Below are 27,499 nucleotides of genomic sequence, written 5' to 3'. Positions count from 1 at the left end.
TTATACATTGACTTTGGCAGGATCCGTTTTCCTAGTGGTCAGGTGTAGATGTCAACTTTCAAAACTGCTCCTTTGTTGCACCACATAGTTATTTCACTGTCTGGTGCTTGTTGTTGTATGTCTTTTAAAACATAATTTTCAACAGTATCTTTTTCCTTCAAAAGTAAATGCAAACCAATACTGAGAGTCTGGATGAATTGGGATGGAAAAGAAAGCATTACTCAACTCTATAACAGAGAAATGAGTTGACTCTGGTCACAACTGGTTTAACAGTGTGTGTGGGTCTGGTTAAACAGGTTTGTCTTCATTTATTTGGATGACATCATAATGATCATAACCAGCATTTTCAGCAGGTACTGCAACGACTCTTGGAAAACAGATTGTTTGTAAAAGTGGAAAAGTGTGAATTTCATGTCTCTTCTATTATTTTCCTTGGCTACATCATAGAGAGTGGACAGATTAAAACAGACCCTGAAAGAGCCATTGTTGAGTGGCCTCGCCCATCCAACCACAAGCAGTTTCAGAGATTCCTTAGATTTGCTCATTTTTACAGAAAATTACAGGACTACAGCAGGAGGATGGCACCATTAACCCAACTCACCTCCGTCAAAAGACCCTTTTCTTGGAACCCCACAGCTGAAAAGGCTTTCATCACACTAAAAAGAAAATTCACCACAGCTCCAGTCCTTGCTCAACCAGACCCCACCCGGCAGTTGACAACCCAGCAATGATAACCAACCTGACAAAAATAGGCACGGATCCGTGCATAAGACCCAGGACGATCCAGATGCTGCAGGATTTAGCGCAGAGCCATGTTGATTGCATCGTCCACTGATCCGTTTGCCCGGTATGCAAACTGCAGGGCGTCAAGCAGGTCCCTTGTAATGGACTTCAGATGGGCCAACAGCAGGCATTCAAAGGACTTCATAACAACAGATGTCAGAACGACAGGTCTGTAGTCATTTGGTTCTGTGATGGAGGATTTCTTGGGAACCAGAATGATGGTGGAGCGTTTGAGGGGGGTGGAGGTGTGAAGTGGGTGCGGCAGCAGGGGATGGGTGGTGGGTGAGGGAGGGCAGGAAGAGAAGCTTCAGAAAATAGAGAGACGGGTGTGAAGTGGTCCCTCTGAAACCTGCAGTAAAAAGTGTTGAGGTCATTTGTTGGCTTCAGTAGTCAAAGTCAGATTTATTTGTATAGCACATTTAATGTACAAAACAATTCAAAGAGCTTTACATAAAATAAAAGCATTGCAGCAGGGAGCAGAAAAAGGATTAAAAATATGTAAAAGAATATAAATAGAAAGAAATAAAATAATTAAAATTAATATAAACAAGCAACAGTGTCGATAAGTTAAAAGACATCCTGCAGATTTCATGCATAGACACATGAGAAAAGAAATGTTTTTAACCTGCATTTAAAAATGTCTACATTTGGTGACAGTTTAATCTCCTCTGGCAGTTTGTTCCACTTGTTTGCAGCATAACAGCTAAATGCTGCTTCTCCATGTTTAGTCTGGACTCTGGACTGGACCAGCTGACCTGAGTCCTTGGATCTAAGAGCTCTGCTGGGTTTATATTCTCTGAACATATCACAGATGCATTTTGGGCCTAAACCGTTCTGGGATTTGTAAACCATCAATAGGCTTTTAAAATCTATTCTGTGACTGACTGGAAGCCAGAGTAAAGATTTTAAAACTGGTGTGATGTGTTCAGATCTCTTAGTCCTGGTTAAAACTCTAGCCACAGCGTTCTGGATGAGCTGCAGATGTTTAATGCTCTTTTTGGGAAGTCCAGTTAAAAGACCATTAGTGGGGGCAGGGCATTAGCTCCGCCACGCAGTCCGAACACAGCGCCCGCTTGCTTCCCTCATCTGTGTCTCCTCCATATCCCGCACAGAGCTGCTGCACTGCCAGCCAAAAGTTCAGAAAAACTTCTTGGGTGAAAAGTAGGAATGGATGTGAACTGTCCAACACGTGGAGAAAGGACATTAGAATTGTTCAATGCCAACGTAAAGGAGGCTTACAGGGCAGTGTCTCTTCCACCACTGGTGGAGCTGAATGATTGCAGACCAGTGGTTTTGACATCTCTGATCATGAAGACCTTGGAGAGACTCCTTGTTCGTCGCATGAAATTGCAGGTTGGTGAGGATCTTGACCCCCTCCAGTTAACCTAGCAGAAACACATAGGAGTGGAAGATGCAATTCTGTACTGCTGCAACGGGCATATGCTTATCTGGATGTGTCTGGTTCATATGTGAGAATCAAGTTCTTTGACTTCTCCAGTGCCTTCAACATGATACAGCCTCCCATACTGAAAGACAAGCTTCTAGGTATGGCTGTGGTCCCATCCCTGACATTGTGGATTATAGACTATCTGACTGCCAGACCACAGTATGTCAGGATGGGGAGATGTGTTTCTGGAACACTGGAATGCAGTATTGGGGCTCTGCGGGGTACCGTTTTAGCTCCTTTTCTTTTCACCCTGTACACATCAGACTTCAGGTACAACTCAGAGTCCAGACACACAGAATTATTCTGATGGTACGGCTGTTGTGGCATGTGTGTGAATGAACTGTTTGCTCCTGAACACTACCAAAACCAAAGAGATGCTGGTGGACTTCAGGAGATCTAAAACTCCATACCAGTCAGTCTGCATTCATGGAGGGGAGATAGAGACTGTTCAGACCTGCAAATACCAGGGGGTGGTGCTGGATAATTAACTGGAGTGGTCTGCCAACATAGAAGCAGTGTACAGGGGGGGGGCAGAGCTCAGGTCCTTCAATGTCTGCAGTGACATGATGTGAATGCTTTATCATTGAGAGTGCACTGTTCTATGCTGTTGTCTGCTGGGGGAGTTGCACTACAGACAAAAACTGTAGGTGCCTGAACAAACTGGTGAAAAAGGCCAGTTCTGTAGCAGGCAGAAGGCCTCTCAGTGAGAGGCTCATCTCACTGCACTGCAGAACAGAGGTTCAGGAGGTCCTTTGTCCCCACCGCCATGAGGCTTTTTTTTTTTTTTTCCCTGGTCCTGTTCAGCATTATGGCAGCAGAATTGTAGTCTGAATACCTTTGATGCCAAACAGATTTGCTTTGCCAAGGGAAGTTTTATAAATGTAAAGCTCCCCTTGATGCCCATTTATTTATTTCTGTTTACAATATATGACATGTAATGGAACTGAACCGGACCGGGGGACAAGGAAAGAAGAAGAGGAAAGAAGGGGAAACAGAACAAAAATAGAAACAAAAACCAGACAACCAACTGCTACACCTGTAAAAAACAAAACAGACAACAATCCATGGCCTCTGAGGGGAATCCAGCCTTAGCGCCACCAGGAGCACCTGAAAGCAGACAAGCAGAGAAAAAACAAACACACAACCAAACAAAAACAAGCACAAGAAGCGGCAATCGCATACAACACAGCTGTGAATATAGATGACCTGCGACATCAACATACATCAACTGCTTAGCGACCATGCTACTGGGCTAATAAATGTGTGTGTGTGTGTGTGTGAGAACATGCAACACCCATGGCACAGGACCTACATGGTAACCGTGCTTAGTTATGAGTGTATAAGTGTACAGAGCCACAATCCACAGCACCCCCCCAGCAATCAGAAGCAGGCAGAGAGGGCCACAAGACCCAGGCCACCAGCAGCCCCCACAGAGCACAGAACCCAGGAAGCCCACCACAGGGACAACCACGCATCCACCCAGAAGACTGCAGAGGAAGCCCCCGGACAGAGCCCCCATAAGCATAGGGCAGAGGCCCTCCGGGAGCCAGGGGCAACAGCCCACCGACCCCGCCAGGCCCCAGCCGCCCAGACATGGGCCGTGCACTGGACCCGGGCCCCGGGAGCCCGAGCGCCCCCAAACCCCCCGGCAGAGGCCCCACCCAATACCCAGGAGGGCCAAGCGCCCCAGACAGCCACACAGTGGGTCAGCGCCTGCCCCAGCGCCCCTGGCCAAGTGCCCTGGGAGTCAAGACGTGCCCACAGGTGGGTGAAGTCGCGAGCAGCAGGGAGAGGCAACGCCGCCCCCCCATCGGGAGAAGCACAAGCAGGCCAGGCGACAGCAAGTCCCAGATCCAGGCCCAATCATCACCACACACACTTTCACGTCCCATACATCCTCACGTCCTCCCTCCCTCAACTCCGCTGGGGTGTAACGCAGCGGGCACACCAGGGGGCCAGCAGCCCCCCAGCCACCACAGACCCCGAACCAGCAGAACAATTAATTAATCCTCTTGGCCCCTCCCGCCCCGAGCAGCAACCAGGAAGCAGGGGTGTGGGAAGAAGACCCCTCCCCTCACCCTTCTGGCTCTTCAATATTTTCTAATAGTGAGCGATTAAAATTGAGGGGCAGCCAAACTTGTAGAACTGGGAGCGCGGCCCTCCGGGCAGCCTACATACCCAAAGAGCCCCGCCCACCAGATGCTACTCAGTGTAACCACCCCCCAAGACCTAATGTGTGTGTGTGAGTGTGTTTGATAAGTAGTAATGTCTAAGGTGTAATTAAAACAGGGGCGGGGAACTGCAGAATGCAACCAAAGGGGACCACCTACGTGGCCCCATCCACTACACCCCACCGAACACACACGCCCCCAAAACCCTTGTGTGTGCTGTGTACAGGAGCCAGAAGGGAGAGGGGTATGGGGATATACACCGGGGGAGCTACTCTACCCCGGAGAGGGAAGCCAGGGACTACTTGTTATATTCTAACGCTCACTCTTACAGATCTTTAGTTTTTATTTTTCACTTTTTAGCAGTGTGTCTGGTTCTCTAGCATGGCTACCAGTTCTCTTCCTCTATCTCCTGCTTTCACCTGCTCCGTGTGTCAGATGTTTAGTTACTCCTCTGCCTCCTTTAGTGGTAATGGTACATGTAACAAATGTAGTTTTTTGTAGTTTTGGAGGCAAGGTTATCTGAATTGGAAGCTCGGCTCTGCACTGTTGAAAACCACCCGATAGCGAGCCAGGCCCCTTTAGTCAGTGCGGAGCCACCTAGCGTAGCTCGCTGTGTTAGTTGTCCCCTAGCAGATCCGAGCAGCCAGGACTTAAGAGTGGCTGGGTGACTGTCAGGAAGAGGAGTCATAGTCCTAAAGTCAAGCCCGTGGTTCACCATCAACCTGTCCACGTTTCAAATAGATTTTCCCCACTCAGCGACACACCCGCTGAGGACAAAACCCTGGTAACTGGCAGCTCTATAGTCAGAAACGTGGCATTAGCGACACCAGCGACCATAGTCAAATGTATTCCAGGGGCCAGAGCGGGCGACATAGAATCCTATTTAAAACTGCTGGCTAAGGATCAGCGTAAATACAGTAAAATAGTTATTCACGTCGGTGGTAATGACACCCGGTTACGCCAATCGGAGGTCACTAAAATTAATGTTGCATCGGTGTGTAATTTTGCCAAAACAATGTCGGACTCCGTAGTTTTCTCTGGACCCCTGCCAAATCTGACCAGTGATGACATATTTAGCCGCATGTCCTCATTCAATCACTGGTTGTCTAGATGGTGTCCAGCAAACAACGTGGGCTACATAGATAATTGGAAATCTTTCTGGAGAAAACCTGGTCTGATGAGGAGAGACGGCATCCATCCCACTTTGGAAGGAGCGGCACTCATTTCTAGAAATATGGACGAATTTATTAGTCATCCAAAAACATGACAACCCAGGGTTGAGATCAGGATGTAGAGTTGTAGTCTAACACACTTCTCTGTGGCTTCCCACCTGATGCTGCCCCCCCCTAAATCAAAAAACACAAAATGAGCAAATCCTCTTGTGCAAAAAAAATTTAAAACAAAAACTTTAACTGAACAAAAACATCAAACTATTAAATGTGGTTTGCTGAATATTAGATCTCTACTTTGGAAGTCTCTGTTAGTGAATGATTTGATCTGTGATCATCATATTGATATATTTTGTTTTACAGAAACCTGGCTGCAGCAGGAGGATCATGTTAGCATTAATGAATCAACTCCCTCTGACTATTTAAATGTTCACGTTCCTCCAACCACAGGCAGAGGAGGAATGGCAGCTATCTTCAGATCAGGGTTACTAATCAGTCCTAGACCCAAGATTAGTTTTAGCTCTTTTGAATCTCTGATTCTCAGTTTTTCCCACCCAAAGTGGAAATCACAAAAACCTCTTGTGTTTGTTGTTGTGTATCGTCCACCTGGCCCTTATTCTGAGTTTCTGTCTGAATTCTCAGAGTTTTTATCCCAGTTAGTGCTGAGTACAGATAAAGTCATTGTAGTGGGTGACTTTAATATTCATGTAGATGTTGAAAATGACAGCCTAAATATTAACTTTAATTCTATATTAGACTCTATTGGATTTTCTTAAAGTGTTCACAGACCTACTCACTGCCTTAATCACACCCTTGACCTTGTGCTGACTTATGGCATTGAGAGTGAACAGTTAACAGTGTTCCCTCATAATCCTGTCTTGTCTGACCATTTTTAAATAACTTTTGAATTTACATTACTTGACTATACAGTTTCTGAGAAGAATTCTACATATAGAAGGTGTCTATCAGAGAATGCTGTAACCAGATTTAAAGAGTTGATTTCATCATCCTTTTCTTCACTGACATGTGCTGATATGACAGAGGACGGCTACCTAAACTTTACTCCAGTAGAACTTGACTCTCTTGTTGACAGCACTATAGTTTCAATGCGTACAACACTGGACAATGTTGCCCCTCTGAAAAGGAAGGTAATCAGTCAGAAGAGGTTGGCTCCTTGGTATAATTCACAGCTGTTTTAAAGCAGACTGCAAGAAAGCTGGAGAGACAGTGGTGTTCCTCTAATTTAGAAGAGTCTCAATTAGTCTGGAAAGATAGTTTAATAACATAAAAGAAAGCCCTACGTAAAGCTAGAACTGCTTATTATTCATCATTGATAGAAGAGAATAAGAACAATCCCAGGTTTCTTTTCAGCACTGTAGCCAGGCTGACAAAGAGTCCGAGATCTGTTGAGCCATGTATTCCTTTAACTCTCAGCAGTGATGATTTCATGAGATTCTTCATCAATAAAATAGTTTATATCACAGATAAGATTAATGGAATCCTTCCCACTATTATCACTGAGGTATCATCAAGTAGAGCAGCTTTAGAAGTATCTTTCGAACCTGATTTGTATTTAGACGGCTTCTGCCCAGTTCTCTCTGTATCTCTCTGAGCTAACAACAGCAATAGTCTCTTCTAAACCATCAACAAGTATGTTAGACCCAATCCTGTTGGGTTCTGACTGTTCAAGGAGGTTTTTCCCCTTAATTGACACTTCCATATTGGATTTGGTCAATCGGTCTTTGTTGACAGGATATGTACCTCAGACTTTTAAGGTTGCTGTAATTAAACCTTTACTTAAAAAACCTACTCTTGATTCAGAAGTGTTGGCTAATTATCGACCTATATCCAAACTCCCTATTTTCTATAAAGTTCTTGAAAAAATTGTTGCAGCTCAACTTAGTGATCATTTACATAGAAATAATCTGTTTGAAGAGTTTCAGTCAGGATTCAGAGTGCATCATAGCACAGAAACAGCACTGGTGAAAGTTACCAATGATCTCCTCTTAGCCTCTGATAGCGGACTTGTTTCTGTGCTTGTCCTGTTGGATCTCAGTGCTGCATTTGATACGATCGATCACAGCATTCTGTTCCAGAGACTTGAACATGTTATTGGGATTAAAGGAACTGCATTAAGCTGGTTTAAGTCATATTTATCTGATAGATTCCAGTTTGTTCTTGTAAATGAAGAATCTTCCTCACACATTGGAGTAAGTCATGGAGTTCCTCAGGGTTCTGTGCTTGGACCAATTCTTTTTACTTTGTACATGCTTCCATTAGGTAACATTATTAGACAGCATGGCATAAATTTCCATTGCTATGCTGATGATACTCAGCTGTACTTATCTATGAAACCAGATGAAACCAATAGGTTGGTCAGACTACAAGCCTGTCTTAAAGACATAAAGACCTGGATGACTCAGAATTGACTGCTTTTAAATTCAGACAAAACTGAAGTTGTTCTCCCTGGACCTGAGCGCAGGGAGAAATTGTCTAGTTATATAGTTACTCTAGATGGTATTTCCTTGGCTTCTAGTTCTACAGTGAGGAACCTTGGAGTTATCTTTGAGCAGAATTTATCATTTGACGCACATATAAAACTGGTTTCTAGAACTGCCTTCTTTCACCTTAACCGTAATATTGCTAAAATCAGGAACATCCTGTCTCAGGGTGATGCAGAGAAACTAGTTCATGCATTTGTTACTTCAAGATTGGACTACTGTAGTTCCTTATTATTGGGCTATCCCACATATTCTCTGAAAAGCCTCCAGCTGAACCAAAATGCTGCAGCCAGAGTTCTGATGAAAACTAACAGGAGAGATCATGTTTCTCCAGTTTTAGCGTCTCTTCATTGGCTACCTGTTAGATTCAGAATAGAATTTAAGATTCTTCTCCTCACATATAAAGCTCTTAATGACCGAGCTCCATCATATCTTAAAGATCTCATTGTAACATATTTTCCTAACAGAGCACTTTGCTCCCAAACTGCAGGTTTACTTGTTGTTCCCAGAGTTTCTAAAAGTAGAATGGGAGGTAGAGCCTTCAGTTATCAGGGCCCTCTCTTGTGGAATAAGCTGCCAGTAAATGTCCGGGAAGCAGACATCCTTTCCACTTTTAAGAGTCGGCTTAAAACTTTCCTTTTTGATAAAGGTTATAGTTGGGGATGGCTCAGGTAATCCTGAAACATCCCATAGTTAAGCTGCTATAGGCTTAGACTGCTGGGGGACCTCATCTGTCACACCTTTCCTCACTTTGCTCTCTTTTTCCCCCTGTTTAATTTCTCAAATGATATTATGTACATGTGACATTACTGTGGTCATTAACTTGTGTTTCCCTGTTCCAACAGGTATCCTTTGAATGGTGTTATGGTGAATTAATTGTATTATGATTACAATGAATTGAATTCCAATTGGCTTGAATTGGACTATATTACTTAAGTGCCTTGAGATGACAATTGTTGTAATCTTATAAATAAAATTGAATTGAATTGAATTGAATTGTGCCACATGCCCCCACAGTACCAGATCCACACAGTCTGTTAAATTATTTATCACCGAAGACCTTTTGTCTTCTCTGTTGTTGATATTAGTAATGCTTGCGTTTCTGTACCTGTGCACCCAGATAGTCAATCTTAGTTTGCTTTTACCTACAGAATGAAAAGTTACACTTATACCAGTCTTCCACAAGGATATTGTGAATCACCAACAATATTCTCCCAAGCAATGTCAGCTAACATAGCCAAGTTCAGTCCTGCAAATGGCAGCCAGATATTGTTATATGTGGATGACATTCTTTTGGCTTCACCGACAGAGGACGGGCCTCATGTACAAAGGTGTATACGCACAACGAAGTTCCGTACACATTTTTTCATTTCATGTCATCGATCAGATCAAGAGCGAAATGGTCGTGGAAATGTGCAGTGCCTCACGCCAACTTTAAGGCTGGCGTACGCATGTTTCTACAGCTGTTGATTCTTTGGCGACACTTGGAGGTGATGTTGGGAAACTGGGAAAATAAATGTGAACACAATTAGTCCTCAGACTGAGTGATGTGCACTGATGAACAATTAACACACCCATGTGTCTGCAGTGCATACCATTAAAAACAATGGCTGCTTTAGTGATATTGGAAGACACTGCAAATGGTGCAATTGGAAGAGAGCGTGTGTTCAGAGACTGAGAGTATTTGCTGGCACATGAAGGTAACTGGCTCATCAGCTGTTTTGAGGGCAATCCTCCTGGAACTGTGCACAGAGCTGCGGCCGGTGTTGGAACACAACACGGTAAGGAGCCATGCAGTAGCTGCAGAACCCTATTGTTTTAGCTGTTTTTCCTATTATTAGGGGTCTAGCAACGAAGCTGCAGAACCCTATTGTTTTTCTTATTATTAGGGGTCTAGCAGCGAAGCTGCAGAACCCTATTGTTTTACTAGCTTTTCCTATTATTATTATTATTAGGGGTCTAGCAGCGAAGCTGCAGAACCCTATTGTTTTAGTAGTTTTTCTTATTAGGGGTCTAGCAGCGAAGCTGCAGAACCCTATTGTTTTAGTAGCTTTTCTTATTATTAGGGGTCTAGCAGCGAAGCTGCAGAACCCTATTGTTTTAGTAGCTTTTCTTATTAGGGGTCTAGCAGCGAAGCTGCAGAACCCTATTGTTTTACTAGCTTTTCCTATTATTATTATTATTATTAGGGGTCTAGCAGCGAAGCTGCAGAACCCTATTGTTTTAGTAGCTTTTCTTATTATTAGGGGTCTAGCAGCGAAGCTGCAGAACCCTATTGTTTTAGTAGTTAGGGGTCTAGCAGCGAAGCTGCAGAACCCTATTGTTTTAGCTGGTATTCCTATTATTATTGATCTACTTTCCGCTGCAATTGAAGTCTATGGCAGCCCCATTAACGCAATGGTAAAAAGTTGTGAAATTTGGCCCATATTTTTAGGACCATCCCATTAGCAAACTCAACAATTTTGGTGCCCAAAATCTAAACTCTCTAGCGCCCCCAACACGTCAAAGTTTGAAGCACATTCAGCTAAATAACTTTTGACTCATGTGTCCGAATTTCAAAAACAAGGTATCGTTGGAATCCTTGGATCATGACGAGTCCAACGCACCCTATGACGTCATTTTCCGTCTGACTAGATTTTCCGCCATCTTGGATTTTGTTGAAAACCTTAAAAAAATTTTCACAGGTCACAAATTTTGACCAATTCTCATGAAAATTGGCACAGAGTATCTTTGGATCAATCTGCACAAAAGTTGCTCGTTTTCTTCTTCAATTTCGACTTTGTTCACCCAGTACATCCAATCAAAGTTGACGGCGACTACGCCAAAAAGAACGTGAGGCCATATCTCAGCAACAGTTTAATCTTTTGACATCAAACTCATAACACATATTCATAACTCGATTTTGAAGAGGCCCAAGAATTTTGGAGACCTTTGACTTATAGGTGGCGCTATATTTAGAAAAAATGCATTTTTGGTCATATCTTTGGACCCGTTTGTTCAAATTTTCACAAATGAGGTACCGTTGTTATCCGTGGATATAGCCGAGGTCAACGAATCCTATGACGTCATCGCGCCATCTTGGATTGTCTGCCATTTTTAATTATGTCAAAAACCTTCAAAACGCATTACAGGTCACCCAGATTGTCTGATCTCCACGGGACTTGACATATAGAATCTTCAGACCATGCCCCAAAAGAGCTATCATGTGAAATTTTTATATTCACTTCCGTTTGCCCGTAGCAGCTAATCAAACTCAGCAATGACGCGCCAAACAGGACGTGAGGCCATATCTCAGCAACCATTTGATCTTTTGACATCAAACTTCTAACACAGACTCATGACCAAGTCTTTAAGAGGCCCAAGAAGTCTGTTGCACTTCCACCCAGTGGAGGCGCTATAAGTAGACAGACTGCATTTTGCTCATAGCTTTGGAGCCGTCTGTTCAAATTGGACAAATGAGGTACCGTTGGAATCCCTGGATGAAGACGAGTTCATTTCAAACACCAAACTTGGTCTATGGACTCATGATGCCTTCCTGAGCAGCCACCTGCTTACCTGCTGTTCTGCTAGACCCCGTATCGCTGCTTGCAGCTATATTTAGGGGTCTAGCAGCGAAGCTGCAGAACCCTATTGTTTTAGTAGTTTTTCCTATTATTATTATTGATCTACTTTCCGCTGCAATTGAAGTCTATGGCAGCCCCATTAACGCAATGGTAAAAAGTTGTGAAATTTGGCACATCTAATTAGGACAGTCCCATTAGCAAATTCAACAAATTTCGTGTCCAAATTCAAAACTCTCTAGCGCCACCAACATGTCAAAGTTTGAAGCCCATTCAGCTAAATAACTTTTGACTCGTTCATCCAAATTTAAAAACCAAGGTATCGTTGGAATCCTTGGATCATGACGATTCCAACGCACCCTATGACGTCATTTTCCGTCTGACTAGATTTTCCGCCATCTTGGATTTTGTTGAAAACCTTCAAAAATTTTCACAGGTCACAAATTTTGACCAATTCTCATGAAAATTGGCACAGAGTATCTTTGGACCAATCCGCACAAAAGTTGCTCGTTTTTTACTTCAATTTCTACTTTCTTCACTAACTACAACCAATCAAAGTTGGCGGCGACTACGCCAAAAAGAACGTGAGGCCATATCTCAGCAACAGTTTAATCTTTTAACATCAAACTCATAACACATATTCATAACTCGATCTTGAAGAGGCCCAAGAATTTTGGAGACCTTTGACCTATAGGTGGCGCTATATTTAGAAAAAATGCATTTTTGCTCATATCTTTGGACCCGTTTGTCCAAATTTCACAAATGAGGTACCGTTGTAATCCGTGGATATAGCCGAGGTCAACGAATCCTATGACGTCATTCGCGCCATCTTGGATTGTCCGCCATTTTGAATTATGTCAAAAACCTTCAAAACGCATTACAGGTCACCCAGATTGTCTGATCTCCACGGGACTTGACACATAGAATCTTCAGACCATGCCCCACAAGAGCTATCATGTGAAATTTTTATATTCACTTCCGTTTGCCCGTAGCAGCTAATCAAACTCAGCAATGACGCGCCAAACAGGACGTGAGGCCATATCTCAGCAACCATTTGATCTTTTGACATCAAACTTCTAACACAGACTCATGACCAAGTCTGTAAGAGGCCCAAGAAGTCTGTTGCACTTCCACCCAGTGGAGGCGCTATAAGTAGACAAACTGCATTTTGCTCATAGCTTTGGAGCCGTCTGTTCAAATTGGACAAATGAGGTACCGTTGGAATCCCTGGATGAAGACGAGTTCATTTCAAACACCAAACTTGGTCTATGGACTCATGATGCCTTCCTGAGCAGCCGCAGGCTTACCTGCTATTCTGCTAGACCCCGCCATCGCTGCTTGCAGCTATATTTAGGGGTCTAGCAGCGAAGCTGCAGAACCCTATTGTTTTAGTAGCTTTTCTTATTATTATTAGGGGTCTAGCAGCGAAGCTGCAGAACCCTATTGTTTTAGTAGTTTTTCCTATTATTATTATTGATCTACTTTCCGCTGCAATTGAAGTCTATGGCAGCCCCATTAACGCAATGGTAAAAAGTTGTGAAATTTGGCATATCTAATAAGAACAGTCCCATTAGCAAATTCAACAAATTTCGTGCCCAAATTCAAAACTCTCTAGCGCCACCAACATGTCAAAGTTTGAAGCCCATTCAGCTAAATAACTTTTGAATCGTTAATCCAAATTTCAAAAACAAGGCATCGTTGGAATCCTTGGATCATGACGATTCCAACGCACCCTATGACGTCATTTTCCGTCTGACTAGATTTTCCGCCATCTTTGATTTTGTTGAAAACCTTAAAAAATTTTCACAGGTCACAAATTTTGACCAATTCTCATGAAAATTGGCACAGAGTATCTTTAGACCAATCCGCACAAAAGTTGCTCGTTTTTTACTTCAAATTTGACTTTGTTCAACCAGTATCTCCAATCAAAATTGATGGCGACTACGCCAAAAAGGACGTGAGGCCATATCTCAGCAACAGTTTAATCTTTTGACATCAAACTCATAACACATATTCATAACTCGATTTTGAAGAGGCCCAAGAATTTTGGAGACCTTTGACCTATAGGTGGCGCTATATTTAGCAAAAATGCATTTTTGCTCAAAACTTTCGACCCCTTGGTCCAAATTTCACAAATGACGTACAGCTGGAATCCCTGGATATAGCCGAGGTCAACGAATCCTATGACGTCATTCGCGCCATCTTGGATTGTCCGCCATTTTGAATTATGTCAAAAACCTTCAAAACGCATTACAGGTCACCCAGATTGTCTGATCTCCACGGGACTTGACATATAGAATCTTCAGACCAAGCCTCACAACAGCTATCACCTGGAATTTTTTATTTCGTTTCCCTTTGCCCGTAGCAGCCAATCAAACTCAGCGCTGACACGCCAAATAGGACGTGAGGCCATATCTCAGCAACGATTTAATCTTTTGACATCAAACTTATAACCCAGACTCATGACCAAGTCTGTAAGAGGCCCAAGAAGTCTGGGGAACTTCCACCCACAGGGGGCGCTATAAGTAGCAAAACTGCATTTTGCTCATAGCTTTGGAGCCGTTGGTTCAAATTGGACAAATGAGGTACCGTTGGAATCCCTGGATGAAGACGAGTTCATCTCAAACACTAAACTTGGTCTGTGGACACATGATGCCCCTCCTGAGCAGCCGCAGGCTTACCTGCTGTTCTGCTAGACCCCGCAATCGCTGCTTGCAGCTATATTTAGGGGTCTAGCAGCGAAGCTGCAGAACCCTATTGTTTTAGTAGTTTTTCTTATTATTATTCTTCTACTTTCCGCTGCAATTGAAGTCTATGGCAGCCCCATTAACGCAATGGTAAAAAGTTGTGAAATTTGGCACATCTATTTAGCACATTCCCATTAGCAAATTCAACAAATTTCGTGCCCAAATTCAAAACTCTCTAGCGCCACCAATGGGTCAAAATTTGAAGCCCATTCAGCTAAATAACTTTTGACTCGTTGATCCAAATTTAAAAAACAAAGCATCGTTGGAATCCTTGGATCATGACGAGTCCAATGCACCCCATGACGTCATTTTCCGTCTAACTAGATTTTCCGCCATCTTGGATTTTGTTGAAAACCTTCAAAAATTTTCACAGGTCACAAATTTTGACCAATTCTCATGAAAATTGGCACAGAGTATCTTTAGACCAATCCGCACAAAAGTTGCTCGTTTTTTACTTCAAATTTGACTTTGTTCAACCAGTACATCCAATCAAAGTTGATGGCGACTACGCCAAAAAGGACGTGAGGACATTTCTCAGCAACAGTTTAATCTTTTGACATCAAACTCATAACACATATTCATAACTCGATCTTGAAAAGGCCCAATAATTTTGGAGACCTTTGACCTATAGGTGGCGCTATATTTAGAAAAAATTCATTTTTGCTCATATTTTTGGACCCGTTTGTCCAACTTTCAGAAATTAGGTACCCTTAAAGTCCACGGATATAGCCGAGGTCAACCAACCCGATGACGTCATTCGCGCCATCTTGGATTGTCCGCCATTTTGAATTATATCAAAAACCTTCAAAACGCATTACAGGTCACCCAGATTGTCTGATTTCCACGGGACTTGACACATAGAATGTTCAGACCAAGCCTCAAAAGAGCTATCATGTGGATTTTTTTATTTCGTTTCCCTTTTCCCGTAGCAGCCAATCAAACTCAGCGATGACGCGCCAAACAGGACGTGAGGCCATATCTCAGCAACCAATTAATATTTTGACATCAAACTTCTAACACAGACTCATGACCAAGTCTGTAAGAGGCCCAAGAAGTCTGGGGCACTTCCACCCAGAGGGGGCGCTATAAGTAGAAAAACTGCATTTTGCTCATAGCTTTGGAGCCGTTGGTTCAAATTGGACAAATGAGGTACCGTTGGAATCCCTGGATGAAGACGAGTTCATTTCAAACACCAAACTTGGTCTATGGACTCACGATGCCTTTCTGAGCAGCCGCAGGCTTACCTGCTATTCTGCTAGACCCCGTATCGCTGCTTGCAGCTATATTTATTATTCTTCTACTTTCCGCTGCAATTGAAGTCTATGGCAGCCCCATTAACGCAATGGTAAAAAGTTGTGAAATTTGGCACATCTAATTAGGACAGTCCCATTAGCAAATTCAAAAAATTTCGTGCCCAAATTCAAAACTCTCTAGCGCCACCAACATGTCAAAGTTTGAAGCCCATTCAGCTAAATAACTTTTGACTCGTTGATCCAAATTTCAAAAACAAGGTATCGTTGGAATCCTTGGATCATAACGATTCCAACGCACCCTATGACGTCATTTTCCGTCTAACTAGATTTTCCGCCATCTTGGATTCTGTTGAAAACCTTAAAAAATTTTCACAGGTCACAAATTTTGACCAATTCTCATGAAAATTGGCACAGATTATCTTTGGACCAATCCGCACAAAAGTTGCTCGTTTTTTACTTCAATTTCGACTTTGTTCACCCAGTACATCCAATCAAAGTTGACGGCGACTACGCCAAAAAGCACGTGAGACCATATCTCAGCAACCGGTTAATCTTTTGACATCAAACTCATAACACATATTCATAACTTGATCTTGAAGAGGCCCAAGAATTTTGGAGAACTTTGACCTATAGGTGGCGCTATATTTAGCAAAAATGCATTTTTGGTCATAACTTTTGACCCGTTTGTCCAAATTTCACAAATGAGGTAACGTTGTAATTCGTGGATATATCCGAGGTCAACCAACCCTATGACGTCATTCGCACCATCGTGGATTGTCCGCCATTTTGAATTATGTCAAAAACCTTCAAAACGCATTACAGGTCACCCAGATTGTCTGATTTCCACGGGACTTGACATATAGAATGTTCAGACCAAGCCTCACAAGAGCTATTATGTGAAATTTTTAAATTCGCTTCCGTTTGCCCGTAGCAGCCAATCAAACTCAGCAATGACGCGCCAAACAGGACGTGAGGCCATATCTCAGCAACCATTTGATCTTTTGACATCAAACTTATAACACAGACTCATGACCAAGTCTTTAAGAGGCCCAAGAAGTCTGGTAAACGTCCACCCAGTGGGGGCGCTATAAGTAGACAAACTGCATTTTGCTCATAGCTTTGGAGCCGTTGGTTCAAATTGGACAAATGAGGTACCGTTGGAATCCCTGGATGAAGACGAGTTCATTTCAAACACCAAACTTGGTCTATGGACTCATGATGCCCTCCTGAGCAGCCGCAGGCTTACCTGCTGTTCTGCTAGACCCCGCCATCGCTGCTTGCAGCTATATTTAGGGGTCTAGCAGCGAAGCTGCAGAACCCTATTGTTTTAGTAGTTTTTCTTATTATTATTATTATTATTAGGGGTCTAGCAGCGAAGCTGCAGAACCCTATTGTTTTAGCTGGTATTCCTATTATTATTGATCTACTTTCCGCTGCAATTGAAGTCTATGGCAGCCCCATTAACGCAATGGTAAAAAGTTGTGAAATTTGGCCCATATTTTTAGGACCATCCCATTAGCAAACTCAACAATTTTGGTGCCCAAAATCTAAACTCTCTAGCGCCCCCAACACGTCAAAGTTTGAAGCACATTCAGCTAAATAACTTTTGACTCATGTGTCCGAATTTGAAAAACAAGGCATCGTTGGAATCCTTGGATCATGACGATTCCAACGCACCCTATGACGTCATTTTCCGTCTAACTAGATTTTCCGCCATCTTGGATTTTGTTGAAAACCTTAAAAAATTTTCACAGGTCACAAATTTTGACCAATTCTCATGAAAATTGGCACAGAGTATCTTTGGACGAATCCGCACAAAAGTTGCTCGTTTTTTACTTCAAATTTGACTTTTTTCAACCAGTACATCCAATCAAAGTTGATGGCGACTACGCCAAAAAGCACGTGAGGCCATATCTCAGCAACAGTTTAATCTTTTGACATCAAACTCATAACACATATTCATAACTCGATTTTGAAGAGGCCCAAGAATTTTGGAGACCTTTGACTTATAGGTGGCGCTATATTTAGAAAAAATGCATTTTTGGTCATATCTTTGGACCCGTTTGTTCAAATTTTCACAAATGAGGTACCGTTGTTATCCGTGGATATAGCCGAGGTCAACGAATCCTATGACGTCATCGCGCCATCTTGGATTGTCCGCCATTTTGAATTATGTCAAAAACCTTCAAAACGCATTACAGGTCACCCAGATTGTCTGATCTCCACGGGACTTGACATATAGAATCTTCAGACCATGCCCCAAAAGAGCTATCATGTGAAATTTTTATATTCACTTCCGTTTGCCCGTAGCAGCTAATCAAACTCAGCAATGACGCGCCAAACAGGACGTGAGGCCATATCTCAGCAACCATTTGATCTTTTGACATCAAACTTCTAACACAGACTCATGACCAAGTCTTTAAGAGGCCCAAGAAGTCTGTTGCACTTCCACCCAGTGGAGGCGCTATAAGTAGACAGACTGCATTTTGCTCATAGCTTTGGAGCCGTCTGTTCAAATTGGACAAATGAGGTACCGTTGGAATCCCTGGATGAAGACGAGTTCATTTCAAACACCAAACTTGGTCTATGGACTCATGATGCCTTCCTGAGCAGCCGCAGGCTTACCTGCTGTTCTGCTAGACCCCGTATCGCTGCTTGCAGCTATATTTAGGGGTCTAGCAGCGAAGCTGCAGAACCCTATTGTTTTAGTAGTTTTTCTTATTATTATTCTTCTACTTTCCGCTGCAATTGAAGTCTATGGCAGCCCCATTAACGCAATGGTAAAAAGTTGTGAAATTTGGCACATCTATTTAGCACATTCCCATTAGCAAATTCAACAAATTTCGTGCCCAAATTCAAAACTCTCTAGCGCCACCAATGGGTCAAAGTTTGAAGCCCATTCAGCTAATTAACTTTTGAATCGTTAATCCAAATTTAAAAAACAAGGCATCGTTGGAATCCTTGGATAATGACGATTCCAACGCACCCTATGACGTCATTTTCCGTCTGACTAGATTTTCCGCCATCTTTGATTTTGTTGAAAACCTTAAAAAATTTTCACAGGTCACAAATTTTGACCAATTCTCATGAAAATTGGCACAGAGTATCTTTAGACCAATCCGCACAAAAGTTGCTCGTTTTTTACTTCAAATTCGACTTTGTTCACCCAGTACATCCAATCAAATTTGACGATGACTACGCCAAAAAGCACGTGAGACCATATCTCAGTAACCGGTTAATCTTTTGACATCAAACTCATAACACATATTCATAACTCGATCTTGAAGAGGCCCAAGAATTTTGGAGAACTTTGACCTATAGGTGGCGCTATATTTAGCAAAAATGCATTTTTCCTCATAACTTTTGACCCGTTTGTCCAAATTTCACAAATGAGGTACCGTTGTAATCCGTGGATATAGCCGAGGTCAACGAATCCTATGACGTCATTCGCGCCATCTCGGATTATCCGCCATTTTGAATTATGTCAAAAACCTCCAAAACGCATTACAGGTCACCCAGATTGTCTGATATCCACGGGACTTGACATATAGAGTCTTCAGACCATGCCCCACAAGAGCTATCATGTGAAATTTTTAAATTCGCTTCCGTTTGCCCGTAGCAGCCGATCGAACTCAGCAATGACGCGCCAAACAGGACGTGAGGCCATATCTCAGCAACCATTTAATCTTTTGACATCAAACTTATAACACAGACTCAAGACCAAGTCTTTAAGAGGCCCAAGAAGTCTGGTGAACGTCCACCCAGTGGGGGCGCTATAAGTACAAAAACTGCATTTTGCTCATAGCTTTGGAGCCGTTGGTTCAAATTGGACAAATGAGGTACCGTTGGAATCCCTGGATGAAGACGAGTTCATCTCAAACACCAAACTTGGTCTATGGACTCATGATGCCTTCCTGAGCAGCCGCAGGCTTGCCTGCTATTCTGCTAGACCCCGCCATCGCTGCTTGCAGCTATATTTATTATTATTCTACTTTCCGCTGCAATTGAAGTCTATGGCAGCCCCATTAACGCAATGGTAAAAAGTTGTGAAATTTGGCACATCTAATTAGGACAGTCCCATTAGCAAATTCAATAAATTTGGAACCCAAATTCAAAACTCTCTAGCGCCACCAACATGTCAAAGTTTAAAGCCCATTCAGCTAAATAACTTTTGACTAGTTGGTCCAAATTTCAAAAACAAGGTATCGTTGGAATCCTTGGATCATGACGAGTCCAACGCACCCTATGACGTCATTTTCCGTCTGACTAGATTTTCCGCCATCTTGGATTTTGTTGAAAACCTTAAAAAATTTTCACAGGTCACAAATTTTGATCAATTCTCATGAAAATTGGCACAGAGTATCTTTAGACCAATCCGCACAAAAGTTGCTCGTTTTTTACTTCAAATTTGACTTTCTTCAACCAGTACATCCAATCAAAGTTGATGGCGACTACGCCAAAAAGGACGTGAGGACATATCTCAGCAACAGTTTAATCTTTTGACATCAAACTCATAACACATATTCATAACTCAATTTTAAAGAGGCCCAAGAATTTTGGAGACCTTTGACCTATAGGTGGCGCTATATTTAGAAAAAATGCATTTTTGCTCATATCTTTGGACCCGTTTGTCCAAATTTCACAAATGAGGTACCGTTGTAATCCGTGGATATAGCCGAGGTCAACGAATCCTATGACGTCATTCGCGCCATCTTGGATTGTCCGCCATTTTGAATTATGTCAAAAACCTTCAAAACGCATTACATGTCACCCAGATTGTCTGATTTCCACGGGACTTGACATATAGAATTTTCAGACTAAGCCTCACATGAGCTTTCAAGTGGTATTTTTTAATTCGCTACCGTTTGCCCGTAGCAGCCAATCAAACTCAGCGATGACGCGCCAAACAGGACGTGAGGCCATATCTCAGCAACCATTCGCTCTTCTGACATCAAACTTCTAACACAGACTCATGATCAAGTCTGTAAGAAGCCCAAGAAGTCTGGTGAACGTCCACCCAGTGGGGGCGCTATAAGTACAAAAACTGCATTTTGCTCATAGCTTTGGAGCCGTTGGTTCAAATTGGACAAATGAGGTACCGTTGGAATCCCTGGATGAAGACGAGTTCATTTCAAACACCAAACTTGGTCTATGGACTCATGATGCCTTCCTGAGCAGCCGCAGGCTTACCTGCTGTTCTGCTAGACCCCGCCATCGCTGCTTGCAGCTATATTTATTAGGGGTCTAGCAGCGAAGCTGCAGAACCCTATTGTTTTAGTAGCTTTTCTTATTATTCTTCTACTTTCCGCTGCAATTGAAGTCTATGGCAGCCCCATTAACGCAATGGTAAAAAGTTGTGAAATTTGGCACATCTATTTAGCACATTCCCATTAGCAAATTCAACAAATTTCGTGCCCAAATTCAAAACTCTCTAGCGCCACCAACGGGTCAAAGTTTGAAGCCCATTCAGCTAAATAACTTTTGACTCGTTGATCCAAATTTCAAAAACAAGGCATCGTTGGAATCCGTGGATCATGACGAGTCCAACGCACCCTATGACGTCATTTTCCGTCTAACTAGATTTTCCGCCATCTTGGATTTTGTTGAAAACCTTAAAAAATTTTCACAGGTCACAAATTTTGACCAATTCTCATGAAAATTGGCACAGAGTATCTTTGGACCAATCCGCACAAAAGTTGCTTGTTTTTTACTTCAAATTCGACTTTGTTCACCCAGTACATCCAATCAAAGTTGACGGCGACTACGCCAAAAAGGACGTGAGGCCATATCTCAGCAACAGTTTAATCTTTTGACATTAAACTCATAACAAATATTCAAAACTCGATCTTGAAGAGGCCCAAGAATTTTGGAGACCTTTGACCTATAGGTGGCGCTATATTTCGAAAAAATGCATTTTTGCTCATATCTTTGGACACGTTTGTCCAAATTTCAAAAATGACGTACCATTGTAATCCGTGGATATAGCCGAGGTCAACGAATCCTATGACGTCATTCGCGCCATCTTGGATTGTCCGCCATTTTGAATTATGTCAAAAACCTTCAAAACGCATTACAGGTCACCCAGATTGTCTGATTTCCACGGGACTTGACATATAGAATGTTCAGACCGAGCCTCACAAAAGCTATCATGTGGATTTTTTTATTTCGTTTCCCTTTGCCCGTAGCAGCCAATCAAACTCAGCGATGACGCGCCAAACAGGACGTGAGGCCATATCTCAGCAACCATTTAATCTGTTGACATCAAACTTATAACACAGACTCATGATCAAGCCTTTAAGAGGCCCAAGAAGTCTGGTGAACTTCAACTCAGAGGGGGCGCTATAAGTAGCAAACATGCATTTTGCTCATAACTTTGGAGCCGTTGGTTCAAATTGGACAAATGACCAATACCGTTGGAATCCCTGGATGAAGACGAGTTAATCTCAAACACCAAACTTGGTCTATGGACTCATGATGCCTTCCTGAGCATCCGCGGGCTTATCTGCTGTTCTGCTAGACCCCGCCATCGCTGCTTGCAGCTATATTTAGGGGTCTAGCAGCGAAGCTGCAGAACCCTATTGTTTTACTAGCTTTTCTTATTATTATTAGGGGTCTAGCAGCGAAGCTGCAGAACCCTATTGTTTTAGTAGCTTTTCTTATTATTAGGGGTCTAGCAGCGAAGCTGCAGAACCCTATTGTTTTAGCTGGTATTCCTATTATTATTGATCTACTTTCCGCTGCAATTGAAGTCTATGGCAGCCCCATTAACGCAATGGTAAAAAGTTGTGAAATTTGGCCCATATTTTTAGGACCATCCCATTAGCAAACTCAACAATTTTGGTGCCCAAAATCTAAACGCTCTAGCGCCCCCAACACGTCAAAGTTTGAAGCACATTCAGCTAAATAACTTTTGACTCATGTGTCCGAATTTCAAAAACAAGGTATCGTTGGAATCCTTGGATCATGACGAGTCCAACGCACCCTATGACGTCATTTTCCGTCTGACTAGATTTTCCGCCATCTTGGATTTTGTTGAAAACCTTAAAAAATTTTCACAGGTCACAAATTTTGACCAATTCTCATGAAAATTGGCACAGAGTATCTTTGGATCAATCTGCACAAAAGTTGCTCGTTTTCTTCTTCAATTTCGACTTTGTTCACCCAGTACATCCAATCAAAGTTGACGGCGACTACGCCAAAAAGAACGTGAGGCCATATCTCAGCAACAGTTTAATCTTTTGACATCAAACTCATAACACATATTCATATCTCGATCTTGAAGAGGCCCAAGAATTTTGGAGACCTTTGACCTATAGGTGGCGCTATATTTAGAAAAAATGCATTTTTGCTCATATCATTGAACCCGTTTGTCCAAATTTCACAAATGAGATACCGTTGTAATCCGTGGATAAAGCCGAGGTCAACGAATCCTATGACGTCATTCGCACCATCTTGGATTGTCCGCCATTTTGAATTATGTCAAAAACCTTCAAAACGCATTACAGGTCACCCAGATTGTCTGATTTCCACGGGACTTGACATATAGAATCTTCAGACCATGCCTCACAAGAGCTATCATGTGAAATTTTAATATTCACTTCCGTTTGCCCGTAGCAGCCAATCAAACTCAGCAATGACGCGCCAAACAGGACGTGAGGCCATATCTCAGCAACCATTTAATCTTTTGACATCAAACTTATAACACAGACTCATGACCAAGTCTTTAAGAGGCCCAAGAAGTCTGTTGCACTTCCACCGAGTGGAGGCGCTATAAGTAGACAAACTTCATTTTGCTCATAGCTTTGGAGCCGTCTGTTCAAATTGGACAAATGAGGTACCGTTGGAATCCCTGGATGAAGACGAGTTCATTTCAAACACCAAACTTGGTCTATGGACTCATGATGTCTTCCTGAGCAGCCGCAGGCTTACCTGCTATTCTGCTAGACCCCGCCATCGCTGCTTGCAGCTATATTTATTAGGGGTCTAGCAGCGAAGCTGCAGAACCCTATTGTTTTAGTAGTTTTTCCTATTATTATTATTGATCTACTTTCCGCTGCAATTGAAGTCTATGGCAGCCCCATTAACGCAATGGTAAAAAGTTGTGAAATTTGGCACATCTAATTAGGACAGTCCCATTAGCAAATTCAACAAATTTCGTGCCCAAATTCAAAACTGTCTAGCGCCACCAACATGTCAAAGTTTGAAGCCCATTCAGCTAAATAACTTTTGACTCGTTGATCCAAATTTCAAAAACAAGGTATCGTTGGAATCCTTGGATCATGACGATTCCAACGCACCCTATGACGTCATTTTCCGTCTGACTAGATTTTCCGCCATCTTGGATTATGTTGAAAACCTTAAAAAATTTTCACAGGTCACAAATTTTGACCAATTCTCATGAAAATTGGCACAGAGTATCTTTAGACCAATCCGCACAAAAGTTGCTCGTTTTTTACTTCAAATTTGACTTTGTTCAACCGGTATCTCCAGTCAAAATTGATGGCGACTACGCCAAAAAGGACGTGAGGCCATATCTCAGCAACAGTTTAATCTTTTAACATCAAACTCATAACACATATTCAGAACTCGATTTTGAAGAGGCCCAAGAATTTTGGAGACCTTTGACCTATAGGTGGCGCTATATTTAGAAAAAATGCATTTTTGCTCATATCTTTGGACCCGTTTGTCCAAATTTCACAAATGAGGTACCGCTGTAATCCCTGGATATAGCCGAGGTCAACCAATACGATGACGTCATTCGCGCCATCTTGGATTGTCCGCCATTTTGAATTATGTCAAAAACCTTCAAAACGCATTACAGGTCACCCAGATTGTCTGATCTCCACGGGACTTGACATATAGAATCTTCAGACCAAGCCTCACAAGAGCTATCACCTGGAATTTTTTATTTCGTTTCCCTTTGCCCGTAGCAGCCAATCTAACTCAGCACTGACACGCCAAATAGGACGTGAGGCCATATCTCAGCAACGATTTGATCTTTTGACATCAAACTTATAACCCAGACTCATGACCAAGTCTGTAAGAGGCCCAAGAAGTCTGGGGAACTTCCACCCACAGGGGGCGCTATAAGTAGCAAAACTGCATTTTGCTCATAGCTTTGGAGCCGTTGGTTCAAATTGGACAAATGAGGTACCGTTGCAATCCCTGGATGAAGACGAGTTCATCTGAAACACTAAACTTGGTCTGTGGACTCATGATGCCCCTCCTGAGCAGCCGCAGGCTTGCCTGCTGTTCTGCTAGACCCCGCCATCGCTGCTTGCAGCTATATTTATTATTATTCTTCTACTTTCCGCTGCAATTGAAGTCTATGGCAGCCCCATTAACGCAATGGTAAAAAGTTGTGAAATTTGGCACATCTAATTAGGACAGTCCCATTAGCAAATTCAACAAATTTCGTGCCCAAATTCTAAACTCTCTAGCGCCACCAACATGTCAAAGTTTGAAGCCCATTCAGCTAAATAACTTTTGACTCGATGATCCAAATTTCAAAAACAAGGCATCGTTGGAATCCTTGGATCATGACAATTCCAACGCACCCTATGACGTCATTTTCCGTCTAACTAGATTTTCCGCCATCTTGGATTTTGTTGAAAACCTTCAAAAATTTTCACAGGTCACAAATTTTGACCAATTCTCATGAAAATTGGCACAGAGTATCCTTAGGCCAATCCGCACAAAAGTTGCTCGTTTTTTACTTCAAATTTGACTTTGTTCAACCAGTACATCCAATCAAAGTTGATGGCGACTACGCCAAAAAGCACGTGAGGCCATATCTCAGCAACAGTTTAATCTTTTGACATCAAACTCATAACACATATTCATAACTTGATTTTGAAGAGGCCCAAGAATTTTGGAGACCTTTGACCTATAGGTGGCGCTATATTTAGAAAAAATGCATTTTTGCTCATATCTTTGGACCCGTTTGTCCAAATTTCACAAATGACATACCCCTGTAATCCGTGGATATAGCCGAGGTCAACGAATCCTATGACGTTATTCGCGCCATCTTGGATTGTCCGCCATTTTGAATTATGTCAAAAACCTTCAAAACGCATTACAGGTCACCCAGATTGTCTGATCTCCACGGGACTTGACATATAGAATCTTCAGACCATGCCCCACAAGAGCTATCATGTAGAATTTTTATATTCACTTCCGTTTGCCCGTAGCAGCTAATCAAACTCAGCAATGACGCGCCAAACAGGACGTGAGGCCATATCTCAGCAACCATTTGATCTTTTGACATCAATCTTCTAATACAGACTCATGACCAAGTCTTTAAGAGGCCCAAGAAGTCTGGTGCACTTCCACCCAGTGGAGGCGCTATAAGTAGACAAACTGCATTTTGCTCATAGATTTGGAGCAGTCTGTTCAAATTGGACAAATGAGGTACCGTTGGAATCCCTGGATGAAGACGAGTTCATTTCAAACACCAAACTTGGTCTATGGACTCATGATGCCTTCCTGATCAGCCGCAGGCTTACCTGCTATTCTGCTAGACCCCGCCATCGCTGCTTGCAGCTATATTTAGGGGTCTAGCAGCGAAGCTGCAGAACCCTATTGTTTTAGTAGTTTTTCTTATTATTATTCTTCTACTTTCCGCTGCAATTGAAGTCTATGGCAGCCCCATTAACGCAATGGTAAAAAGTTGTGAAATTTGGCACATCTATTTAGCACATTCCCATTAGCAAATTCAACAAATTTCGTGCCCAAATTCTAAACTCTCTAGCGCCACCAACATGTCAAAGTTTGAAGCCCATTCAGCTAAATAACTTTTGACTCGTTGATCCAAATTTCAAAAACAACATATCGTTGGAATCCTTGGATCATGACGATTCCAACGCACCCTATGACGTCATTTTCCGTCTGACTAGATTTTCCGCCATCTTTGATTTTGTTGAAAACCTTAAAAAATTTTCACAGGTCACAAATTTTGACCAATTCTCATGAAAATTGGCACAGAGTATCTTTGGACCAATCCGCACAAAAGTTGCTCGTTTTTTACTTCAAATTTGACTTTGTTCAACCAGTATCTCCAATCAAAATTGATGGCGACTACGCCAAAAAGGACGTGAGGCCATATCTCAGCAACAGTTTAATCTTTTGACATCAAACTCATAACACATATTCATAACTCGATTTTGAAGAGGCCCAAGAATTTTGGAGACCTTTGACCTATAGGTGGCGCTATATTTAGAAAAAATGCATTTTTGCTCATATCTTTGGACCCGTTTGTCCAAATTTCACAAATGAGGTACCGCTGTAATCCCTGGATATAGCCGAGGTCAACGAATCCTATGACGTCATTCGCGCCATCTTGGATTGTCCGCCATTTTGAATCATGTCAAAAACCTTAAAAACGCATTACAGGTCACCCAGATTGTCTGATCTCCACGGGACTTGACATATAGAAAGTTCAGACCAGGCCTCACAACAACTATCATGTGGAATTTTTTATTTCGTTTCCCTTTTCCCGTAGCAGCCAATCTAACTCAGCGCTGACACGCCAAATAGGACGTGAGGCCATATCTCAGCAACGATTTAATCTTTTGACATCAAACTTATAACCCAGACTCATGACCAAGTCTGTAAGAGGCCCAAGAAGTCTGGGGAACTTCCACCAACAGGGGGCGCTATAAGTAGCAAAACTGCATTTTGCTCATAGCTTTGGAGCCGTTGGTTCAAATTGGACAAATGAGGTACCGTTGGAATCCCTGGATGAAGACGAGTTCATTTCAAACACCAAACTTGGTCTATGGACTCATGATGCCCTCCTGAGCAGCCACAGGCTTGCCTGCTGTTCTGCTAGACCCCGTATCGCTGCTTGCAGCTATATTTAGGGGTCTA

The 27,499-nt window shown here is 42.5% G+C and overlaps 1 protein-coding gene across 1 annotated transcript in view; it reads right to left on the bottom strand.

The window, feature by feature from the left end:
- Positions 1-799: 799 nt before the first annotated feature.
- The window catches only part of LOC140281736 (uncharacterized), a 72,107-nt gene continuing 45,407 nt past the window's right edge, over positions 800-27,499 (bottom strand). The window contains exon 5 of the mRNA XM_072376224.1: positions 800-1,088. Within this exon, the coding sequence (XP_072232325.1) occupies positions 800-1,088 (289 nt within the window). The remainder of the gene's footprint in view (positions 1,089-27,499) is intronic.

The sequence above is a fragment of the Leuresthes tenuis genome, unplaced genomic scaffold (genome assembly GCF_036924035.1).
Source record: "Leuresthes tenuis unplaced genomic scaffold, fLeuTen1.0.hap1 SCAF_22, whole genome shotgun sequence".
Taxonomy (NCBI): Eukaryota; Metazoa; Chordata; class Actinopteri; order Atheriniformes; family Atherinopsidae; genus Leuresthes; species Leuresthes tenuis.
The sequence above is the reverse complement of the archived record's forward strand: the minus strand, read 5'-3'. Positions and strand labels throughout refer to the sequence as shown.